At 36.7% G+C, this 10,995-nt stretch overlaps 3 protein-coding genes and 1 pseudogene across 4 annotated transcripts in view; all 4 read right to left on the bottom strand.

Annotated features, from left to right (window-relative positions):
- Positions 1-1,250: 1,250 nt before the first annotated feature.
- On the bottom strand, positions 1,251-1,828 carry LOC108845823 (calvin cycle protein CP12-1, chloroplastic). The gene has a single exon (XM_018619006.2). The coding sequence runs from the start codon at positions 1,769-1,771 to the stop codon at positions 1,394-1,396; it is 378 nt and encodes a 125-aa protein (XP_018474508.1). The 5' UTR covers positions 1,772-1,828; the 3' UTR covers positions 1,251-1,393.
- Positions 1,829-2,248: 420 nt separating this feature from the next.
- The window catches only part of LOC108845984 (probable cytochrome c oxidase subunit 5C-1), a 56,089-nt gene continuing 47,342 nt past the window's right edge, over positions 2,249-10,995 (bottom strand). The window contains exons 1-2 of one of the 2 annotated variants that reach the window (XM_018619187.2): positions 3,312-3,464; positions 2,249-2,693 (exon numbers count right to left, since the gene is read on the bottom strand). In XM_018619187.2, coding sequence (XP_018474689.1) covers positions 2,474-2,668 — 195 coding nt within the window. In that variant the 5' untranslated portion in view covers positions 2,669-2,693; positions 3,312-3,464 and the 3' untranslated portion in view covers positions 2,249-2,473. Of the gene's footprint in view, positions 2,694-3,311; positions 3,465-10,995 lie in introns of those variants that run through there. The other variant, XM_057006608.1, reaches the window with a different exon arrangement.
- On the bottom strand, positions 3,866-4,580 carry LOC108845155 (uncharacterized; annotated as a pseudogene).
- LOC108844354 (adoMet-dependent rRNA methyltransferase SPB1-like) lies at positions 5,844-9,178 on the bottom strand. Its single transcript, XM_018617598.2, has 7 exons — positions 8,781-9,178; positions 7,918-8,382; positions 7,073-7,550; positions 6,883-6,983; positions 6,686-6,775; positions 6,457-6,581; positions 5,844-6,187 (listed from the first exon to the last, which is right to left on the bottom strand). Exons 2-7 carry the CDS (start codon positions 8,347-8,349, stop codon positions 5,983-5,985), a joined length of 1,431 nt encoding a protein of 476 aa, XP_018473100.1. The 5' UTR covers positions 8,350-8,382; positions 8,781-9,178; the 3' UTR covers positions 5,844-5,982.

Genomic DNA, 10,995 nt, shown 5'->3' with positions numbered 1-10,995 from the left:
TATATGATACTTTTAATTTGTCTAAAATATTTAAAAATATATACAAATAGTCAAAATTAAATTTATAAAACAGTTAAATTATACTCAAAAGACCAAAAGTATTTAAAATATTTATTAATTTTCTACTCAAATATTCAAATTAAGCCAATTTATATGTTAAGTTTAAGTATTTTGACATATATTATTTGAATTTATACTTAATATATTATTTTGTTTATATATTTTGAAAATTTTTAAGTATATAATGAATTTTAAAATTTAAAAATAATAAAATGGGTTATCTAAACCCGAACCAAACTCGCAAAGATCCAAACAAAACCCGAACCAAATTTTAAAATACCCAAATGAAACTGAAATCTTTGACTCGGAAGTGTGAAAAAGAGCACTGTGAAGCAGAGGCATTCCCTTTGACTATGCGAAACTCAGGACATTGTCTCGCACTGTGTCCTTGAGTGCCACATGATTGACACCAAGCAAGGTATGTTTTAGAGAAGCAATTGTTCTGATGATTGTTGTTGTTATGCGGGGCTTGATGTGAAAATTAATAATGTTGTTGATGAGGAGGATGATACTTATTACGTGGATGACATTCTGCATCATGTGCACAAGATCATCGCCTCACGGTTCTTTCATAAAGCTCATTGAATAAGATGGATTAGTCACGCCCATTAACTGCGTAAATCTCTTCCTTGTAATCTTCACTAAGACCTCCCAAAATGTTTTCAGTGAAATCTTATAGATCCAATCGGTTTGCCAAGTAGTGCAAGTTCATCAGTTGCAGACTTGATGCCACAGATGTACTCGCTAATCGTCTTACTACCTTTTGAACATTTGTTGATCTGGTTCTTCAGCTGGCGGATGTAACCTCGAGTAGGGTTTCCAAAAGTTTCAGCAAGAATACCTCATACTTGTTTCGTTGTATTGGAAGTAGATACAACAGTCTGGAGAGAAATGAGATAACACAAATGATTGCGCGCGCTATACGACAATCTGTCTTGCCCTCTCCATGGGGACATAAGCTTGATTTGGAGCAGTGACTCCGTCCAATTGGGTTGTTGGTGAGGGAACTCCATCATCGAATCTATCAATGAATTGTTGTAGTTCATGACCTTCGAGTAAGGCATGAACTTGTTTTCCCAACATGAGATAATTATAATGAAGTTTTGTCATGTTTTAGACATATTCACCGACAGAAGTGCTGCTTGCGAATCTTGGGTGTCGAACACAGACGTATTTTCAGCACTAGAGTATTGCAATTGAAGTATTCATCATATTCATTATCACATTACAAGCATCAAATCGAAACAAACCAAACACGAACGCCAACAACGAGAAGAAGAAAGAAAGATCGATCCGACCGTACCAATTATTTCCAAACATCAAAAAAACGTTTTCAGTTGTCATAAGTACGACACTCATCAGTCTCAGGATTATCGCTGCAATATTCTTCTAAAGGATCGGATCCACCTGCTTTCTTCTTGTCCCTTGCGTGACTCGCCGCCGCACTCAGCTCCTCCACCTCGTCCCACGCCGCCACACACTCTCCGCTCACAGGATCGTCAGCGCAAGTCTCCTTCGCTTCCTGAATACTCTTCTCCACCTTATCCGATATCTCTCCTTCCGATGTCGCCTTCACCGACATAACCATCCGGTTCATCGAAACGAACTTCCACGGGTAATTCAAACGGACCGGGGCGTGTAGACGAGCCGCTGGTAGAACGACCGCTCGTGGAGTCGCGACGTTGAGACCTGTTGCGGCTACGGTTGTCATCTTTGGAGAGTTTTGGTGGAAGAGATTTTTTTTTCTGTTTGATGTAAGGAAGAAGAAGATAAGTAAACTTCTTGCTTTTGAACTCTGTGATCATGATTTTCTTATCTCCTAGCAACCAACCATATTTCGCCGCGTGTCTTCTTTATTCCACCAGAACTTTTTTTTTTTTTTTTTTTCCCAAATTGAATTCCACCAGAACTTAAATTTTCAGATATTAATATTTATATTTTACAAAACTCTCAGCCGTGAAGACATTTATTTATTTATTTTCAGATATCTATTCTGGTAATGCTTTATCACAGTCTCTGTGTCTGGTTTGGTCGCTGAAGGCAGATACATCAGTTGAATGCATTTGCAGAAACAAGGGACAAAGCAATGGCAGATGCAAAACAAACTATATTTTTTCCTTACAAACATTCAGATTCGAAATAATAACAAACAGGGTGTTGAACACCTTCCATGAATAAGGTTCCATAATACTCACTTTAATAGTTTCTTAGATAAGTAAACAAAACAAGAAATATTATGTCTGTATCAACATTACATTGAATCAGTTTATGATCTAACAAATCTCATTCACAGATTTGTTTATTTCTCACAAAATCCAAACTCATTTCAGAGTTATTAAAAACAGAAAAAGAAAAAACCAAGAATTCCAAATCATCCATTGGTCTTGAAGAATGAGTCTTTGAGCAGCTTTTATTACTCTTCTGCGGCAATAACACTGATCTCACCTCTCTCGAGCAAGTCATAGAAAGTTCTGGTTTTCCTCTGTTCGTTCCAGTGGTGCATCTTCCAAAGACCACCAGCAGCTAAACCGAGTGCCATACCGATAATTAACTCCTTGATAACGCTAGGCCCTTTCAGTGTGGCATGTGCGACCCTATGTCCTGCCATCTCTTTTCTTTCTCAACCTATCAAACTGAGATACAGTACAACCCCAAAGATCAAACATGAATCAGTTAATCCCTACAATTTTTAAATACACCAAACTAGAAATGTAATTTACAACAACCAACCCAACTCGTATATAGAAAATGGCTATGTTCCGGATCAAACATCAAAGCTACCTTGCTAATTGCTAAACATAGTATAACCCCAAAGATGAAAAAAAATCCATAAGAAAAAGAAGAAGATAGAAATGTAATGCACAACCAAATTCAGATAAGACAAGGGTTGTCTCTCTTCTTTATCAAAAGAGTTTTCTTCTCAATGGAAATGTAAAGATGAACACTTTAGATCAACTGTCTATGGATCTCCTTGTTAAGGCAATCACTGATTAGCTAAACCGGGAGATCAAAGACATCGGTTTCGATATCAATGTCATATCCAAATTTAACATCTTTTAACCAAATAAATATATATCAGTCTGAGACGCATTACTGTAAAAACCGATCAAGCTAACTAAAAAATCTGGATCGATTAAATCGCCGCAGTAAGAATAGAAATCGAACAAAATAAGAAATGGCATCGGCACATATTCTAGAAGAAGAATCGACATAAAGCAGAAATGAAAAGAAAGATGGATTTGGGGAATTACCAAGTCGGAGGGTAGTGCGGAGGAGGAAGACGAACGACGGGAAACTGACAATTAAAAAAGTCCACTCTACTCTAAAGTGGATGTTAATAATATATTCTCCCATCCGACTCGTTGGGCTCACATCTTAGGCCGGCCCATTGAATCTCTTCTCGAGATGCTGGTGCAGCGGTGCTAATGGTCTCTTTTTCTATTGAAATGTGTTGCAAACGCTATCTTTATCAAATTTCATTCAACATCTATTTTATTATTAAGAAGACATTCATTAGAAGATGTTTAACGTTACATAATATCAATTTGATCTTCGTATTGTTAGGTGTAAGAACTTGTATCCAACTAGTTATTAGGGACAAATGTCTCACGTCGATAGTTGGAGGAATCCTAAATAATATATAACATAGATGAGCTACTTCACTAATCACCGATTGATTTTATGTTGGAAGTATATCTAGCTTAACATGGTTTTAGAGGTGATTCAAATAATCCAATACGATCCATCATCTATCCAGTCCATCGATCATTTCTCAAAAATTCCGAGATTGACGTTCAAAGAACCATCATTTCGAAGGACGTATTATGGACAAAAGTCCTCCATCTAGCTTAACACTTTTAATCTCTACCACACCAACCAAAGCCTCGATTTCGCCCCGAAGCTTCCACCACCACAACGTCCCACAAATGACGGCCAAAGCCAATCTCTCCACCACCGTCCCTTTTCTCTGGTGGTGTGACCTGCGTCTCCTCCGATTAACGTGATGTTTACTACCAGTTTCACGATCACCGTACACCACAGAAGAATTACCTCGTGATGACCACAGAAAAACATTAGCCTGCTCAAGAAGTTACGTTCATTTCCGATGATTAAACCGTTGGAACTCTTTCCTTCCAGACCTAAACTGACGGAGATTTTAACAAGGAAGAGCGTGAGCCACGCCATGGTGACATTTGGATAAAAGGGAACCGAGCAGTTGGGATATGTGGCTGTGATCTTAGTGGCCAGACCGAGAACTAGAGTGTAAACACTTATTGCCGAAACGACCACGTATAAAATGGCCAGATTGTGTAATGAAAGATAGAGAAGAAGAAAGATGATTCCGTTTGCCAAGGATATTTGATCAATGAAAAGAGGAAGGAAGCTAAAGAGAGATGGTAAAGGAAAAGGAAAGAGAGAGGAAGAAGGAGGCTGAGGAGTGATGTTGTTACTAGCCGGAAAGTCTTAACCACCAGCTACTCTGCCTCTCTCAGCCACATTCCACCACCGGCGATACTCATTCTATTCTAAACTGAAAGATGGTTGAGAAGTCAATAATGAACATAGAGCCATTGTGTATTATTTGAAGTTTTATGTCTATAGTTTCAAGTTAAGTTGGGTTTTCTGGGTTGGATGAAAACGAATCATACATAGGCATAATAAGAGATTACTTGCCTACTTAAATAAATAGATGATTGATGAGAAATCACTGCTTTATCTTTCCGATTAATAAGTTTCTCTCGTGGCACCACAATATGTCAGTATATAAATGGGAGAAAGATAATTTCAAGGAATTAAAAGTTATGATCAATAGAGAGCACTTTGTAGGCATGGAAATTCTGGTCCTAATCGGGTTTTGCTTTTATCCAGTCGAGTTTTGGTTTTTTTTTTGTTTATCAAAATCATTCTCATTCGGGTTATATGAAAGTTCGGTTTGAGATCGTTTCGGATTCTATTAGGCTCAGGGTGGGATTAGTAAATCTTCAAAGAACCGGTACAATCTGATGTAATTTGGATATCTATCGGTTCTTCGTTTAAAAATATATGATTTGTACCTAATTTGTAACCAACACATAGGTAAAAGGGGTTCTTCGGTTTAAAAGTACTTGATTTGTATCATATTTTGTAACCAAAACATAAGTAAAATCGATCAAAAATAAGAAAGAAACATCAAACATGATCATTCAAAATCAAACGGAAAGTGAACATAGTTATTGATAAAAAAAACCAAATAAACGTAAACGAAAGCATAAAACTAAAACCAAATTATCATAAAATGGGAAACATTAACCAAAATCTAAACACTTCAAGCTTCAACTGCAACTTTCAACCATCAACTACATGTAATAGATAATTATTTTAGATATTTAATGATATTTTAGTGTATTTTTAATATATATTAGAAATTAAGATCATGTTTAATATAATTTTTTTTGGGATTTTGAATGTTTCGGGATTCTAACGGATATCTATTTGCAGCCGTCGTTCGTTGTGCATCAATGCAGAGCTACCAAATTAGTTCATAGAGTATAGTCTGTTTTTAAGTTGCTGAAAAAAAAAAACAGATATCTATTAAGGTTTAAATTCTGTTCAGATTTTTGGTTTCAGATTTTTTGCCCATATCTAGTCCTACCACTTTGTATCGTCTATTTTATTATTAAAGAACTGAGATAGCCGTTGTAGAATTGAATATATTGAGCGGCTAAGTGATGGTTTGGTAATATGCCAATGGAGAGCCAAGATTTCGTCTCGCTACTAAAGAAAATGAACTCTTGGATCAGAAAAGTCTGAAGCAAAGTATAAAAATAAGAAAACCATGTCTTTCTGTAGTTCAATAAAATGAGGAAGCCAAGAACCTCCTCATTGCAACAATCATAACGCTCTAAGTTCTTGTCCTTTTATATCCAGAAAATCAATCACAATCTAAACCGGTGGGGTGCCGTCTGTTGCTGGTTCAGAGGTCTGCTGCTGCTGCTCTGTAGCTGGTTCAGAGGTCTGCTGCTGCTGCTGCTCCTGAACAGCCTTGTAGCATTTGAGGCTGCACAGAGGAACCTTAGTCTTTGAATCACGATACCTGTATGGATTGGTGCATGATGGTCCTGCACAATTTTCTCGCGGAGGAGGATACCTGCAGTTACACAAAATGCTTTACATTGTTATCACAAAGGTCTGAACTCGTGAAATTCCTCGTTATGTTTTATGAAACGTTAGAACACAAAACAGAATCCAAAGAACAAAAGAACCCGAATACTAGAGCCTTTCTCTATACCAAAAAACATTTAAAGCATGTGTAGTTGTTCACATTGATCGGATCAAATCATTTATGAGATTAAGGGACATTGACTCATGAATTAGTCTGATTTGAGTTTGCGAGAAAGAAAAGAGAAAATAACATACTCAGATGGCTTTTGATCAAACAGGCTAGGCACTTTGTCAATGGGAAATGAAACAGTGGTTCCATTAGGACCCATGATTGTTCTGATGAAGCTTGTGGAGACCCTTTCCTCATGCGCAGCTTTCTCCTGTTATCATTTCAACGCATAATATATGACACCAAATTTTCAATCATCCCAGTTTTACTAAAATATGTAACGCATCAACAGCATAGTGGTGCATTTCCCAATACCTGAGCAATTTCATCAAGTCGCTTTTTAATTTTGTCTTCACGCTTCTTCCTGCTCGAGTCTTGGCCTAGAATTTTTCTGATGGCCTCTGCCTGTATATACAAAACCAAGATCATCATTCCTCAATTCTCACATGGATTTGCTAATACATTTTAAATCTGCATATCACATATCATAACAGAGAGAGTAAAACACCAACCTCAGACTCCCTTGCAGCCTTCTCAACCTGCACTTTTCGCCTTTGAGCAGCTTCTGCCTTCTTCACTTGCTGCTCCATTTCTGAAAGATTCTCCCTTTTCTCTGTGTTTCAACAAAATTTCATCACCAAACTTTATTGCACAAAAGATGCATACTTGTGAATCTGAAGCAAAAGAAAAAAATAAGCGTACTTCTAGTTGTAGGAGGCAATCCATCTGGAAATTCAATTGCGGTTGATTTGCCAGATGCAGAAGCAAGGGCTCGCTGGCGACTAGTCATAGTCGATTCCCTCTTAGTCTCATTGCCAATCTCTATTCCATCAGGCACCGGTTCAAGTTCCTCCGCATCCAAGTCGCCAGAAGCCTTTTCAGATGCAGAATTTTCCCCAATTGTAACCCCACCAGATGGCTTCAATTGTCTCCTCCCCGAGTCAGTCCCTTCATTACTCACAGCGACATTCTTATACTTGAGGCTTTCCAGATATCGGATCTCACGATCACTGTCATCATCGCTATCAGAAACCTGCTTCTTAAGAGCTCGTTTGCTTTTGCGAACCGAGCCACCTGGTTCCCCTTGTTTTCTCCTCCCTGTCATGGATTCGTCTTTCTCAGCAGCGCCCTCGAGATCAGCCTTCTTATCTAGAGGGGAATTACAATCTTCTGAACTTTCCTGCCATTCAATGTCAAAAGATAATGAGTCTGTGGTGTATCTAAACTGTCAAAAAGCCTTGCAAAGATATTAAGACACAATCTAATCCTTTTCCAAAATAACAAAGTGAAATGCAAAATACTACACATTTTCCAATTGTTGTCCCTAAACAGCAAAAGCATTTACTAGTCTGAGCTTAATTAACATAGTCTAGTCCCCCAAACCCGATTGATTATGGGCCATAAGGCCCCAAAAAAAAAAGAGTAGCATTTACTGAAAAGAGCATGGCATTAACCGCGAAAGATACTCAATGCAAAAAGGAAGATAAAACTCAAAGTATGCAAGACAATTTGAGCTTTGACAAATATATAAAAGTAGGATAACATACCTCCACCAAATGGTTGTAAGAAGCAGCATTCACCGGTTTAGAAGACTTTCGAGGTGAACCATTAGCATGAGCCAGACGACTCACACCACCAATCTTAAGCTTCATTATCTTCCTTTCACCCAAATCAGCTCCCTTTCCATTGGTCATGCCATCACCCCACTCACCCTCAGTTGAGCGTATGTTCCTAGAGATGACCTCTCTCTGCAGAGAATCACTGTTTCCTCTTTGGGATTCAGCCCTGGATATACAGTGGCTAAGACTAAACTCTTTCCTTCTAGGGTTAGTATCAAAAGCGGGGATATCATCACTCCAGATCTTGCTGAAGTGATCCGAACCAGTGCGAGGACGACGAGCAATGAGGCTGCGTTTCTTCCTCACTATATTCTTCAAAGCATCAAAAGGAGAAGCACCTGCACCACCGTTATCTTCCATTGTAGAGCATACACACTCTCACAAAGCAACCTCCTGAGAAGTAAAGCATGTGATGCATTAGACCAATATCAAGTATATAGAGGGATCATCACAAAGAGAGAAGCTTTCAAATGATAAGAAGCCCATATCAAACAAACGGAGTGGTCAAATGAAAAACACACAGACTAGATAGAGAACTTAACACTCCTAATAAAGATCTCTAGCGGATAAACACAATATTCGATGATCTGAGAGAAGCATGACATGCAATTGCGTATAGAGAGATCGCAAAGAGAGAAGCTTTGGATCCAACGAACACCAGATCAAACTGATTAAACACAAGACGAGAGAGCTAAACATTTCTCTAGAGGATCAACCACCAATATTCGATGATGAACTGAAACCCAATCGAATCAAAATCATATAAACACACAAACTTGACAATCGAATACCTAGATCGCTGAGCAGAGGGACCGAATCGAGAGGATAGAGAAGATGATGATGACGGTAAACCCCAACGGTAGGATTTGGGGGAAGAACTAGGGTTAGGGTGAGAGGCGAGAGAGGAGTAAAGTTGGGAGAGAGTAATAATCTCCTCATCCTTCACCATTTGTTGCGCTATTTCAACACACCCATCCAAATATGGGATAAAAGAAAAAAAAATCTAAAGATCCCTTTTCTATCGGTTACATAAGCCTCTCTTTTTTTTTTCTTCTCCCTTCCCTCTTTGGACAGATGTAGACTCGGTGAGCCGACTCAGATCGTAACTCGGCTCTCTCATATCTCCTCTACTGCGTTTTCCCTTTTCCGTTCATTTTGGGGGAGTTTAGTTTAGTTTAGACCTGTTGGAGCGCATGTTAAGAAGATTCTTTCCAGTGTGTATGTTAGCCCATTCTGCTTCCTCTTATGTCCTTCAAGCTCACGTGTTCTCATTCCACTTAAGCATATTACAAAAGAATACAAAAAAAAAAACAAATTACAAAATAAGATGATGCCTTGGTAATCTTGGGATGGATACAATAATTACTGGTTATTCATCATCTTATACTCGTTACTTGTTTCGTATCCTTGAGTATCTAAGATTGTTGTTACTTATTTAGGTTCATACCTTCTTTTTATCTGAATCAATTCAGACGTTAAAAAAAATAAGATAATAAATCATGCATGGTTTGGTAACTTAGGGCTGGACGTAATTACTAGTTATTCGTAGTTTTATACTTGTTGCTCATTTCATATCCATTCTGATATTTTAGTTACTTGTTATTAAGCCGAGTGCCAAATAATTGAATTTAGATATTTGTAAGTAAATACAATGTAGTAACAAATATAAAAAAGTTAGTCGGCGTAATATTACATGTTACTTGTCCAAAGAATTTTGTTGTTGTAAAAAGTAAATAATGTTGCTATATCGAGAGATTCATGTGTTTTGTTCATTTTTCTTCTTATTCTTTATAGTATACCTAAATATTTTGTTTATAATAATTATCGTGTTCTTTCTTAATAAGTAAATAAAACAAACTCTCATATCCATTTCTAGTAGAGTATTATTTAGCAAATAATTGCAAAAATACTTTGAAGTACTTGCAAGTAACTCATAAGTATTCGAAAGTAACAAATAATAGATCGGAATAACTCAACTTTTAGTAGATATTCAAAATAGTAAGTACTCGTTTTCAACAAGTCAAATACCAAGTCCAAATTTTTATTACTCACAAGGAAACTTAAGTATCAAATATATCTAAAATAGCAAGTGCATGACTTGTGCCCAACACTTAGCTTAAGGTGAAGTCATAAGACTCAAATTCGAGTTTATTTGTTTGGAGTTTAAGACTACTGCAAAAGCTGTTTGGCTTCATATGTAGAAATAGTAGTGTTATTTTGGGTAATATCGTGTATATAAGTAAGATTCGTATTTCTTCAATCTGTCTTGAAATATACTGTTTAGATTTGATAGATATAACAGAAAACCTGTGGATTATCTTTTGATCTTTTCAACTAGTTTTCTCGCTTTTGCATGATTATTTTGAGACGTTTAGCATAGTTCACATGCTTAAATTCACAATATCTTTGCCAACTCTTTAACTAATTCCAAACCACAAAATATATTGTTTTTTTGCATGTACTCCCTCCGTTTCATATTACATGTCGTTCTAACCTTATGCACACAGATTAAGAAAATATTTAATTTTACATATTTTCAAAATAAAAATGCTATTACCGATACACCTAACCATATATCAACTAATAGAAAAATAGAATAGAGAATATTATCAATAAATTTTGCATTGAAAACCGAAAACGACACTTATTTTAAAACAAAAAATTTTCTCTAGAATGACAAATAATTTGAAACGGAGGGAGTAAATTGTAATGATGGGTAGATTTTAACAAATTTTTAATAAGACAGTATTAGAAGTTTAGACTTGATGATATATATTTTCATCCATATTTTTCTTAGATTACTTGATGATATGTTTTGCTTATGCATAATTTCTTAGACTACTTGATGACATATCCAAGGAGATTTTTTCAAAAGTTTTGTTAGTAAAGGCATTGTAGAGTGAGAAACCAATTACAAACCAAGATGATGCATTCATTAGATGGTATACGTTTGGGAAAATCTTTATCGTTTTTAGTAAAATAGGTTTATAGATGAATGTGTAAATA

This window comes from Raphanus sativus, chromosome 3 (genome assembly GCF_000801105.2).
Source record: "Raphanus sativus cultivar WK10039 chromosome 3, ASM80110v3, whole genome shotgun sequence".
NCBI classification, from domain to species: Eukaryota; Viridiplantae; Streptophyta; class Magnoliopsida; order Brassicales; family Brassicaceae; genus Raphanus; species Raphanus sativus.
The sequence above is the reverse complement of the archived record's forward strand: the minus strand, read 5'-3'. Positions and strand labels throughout refer to the sequence as shown.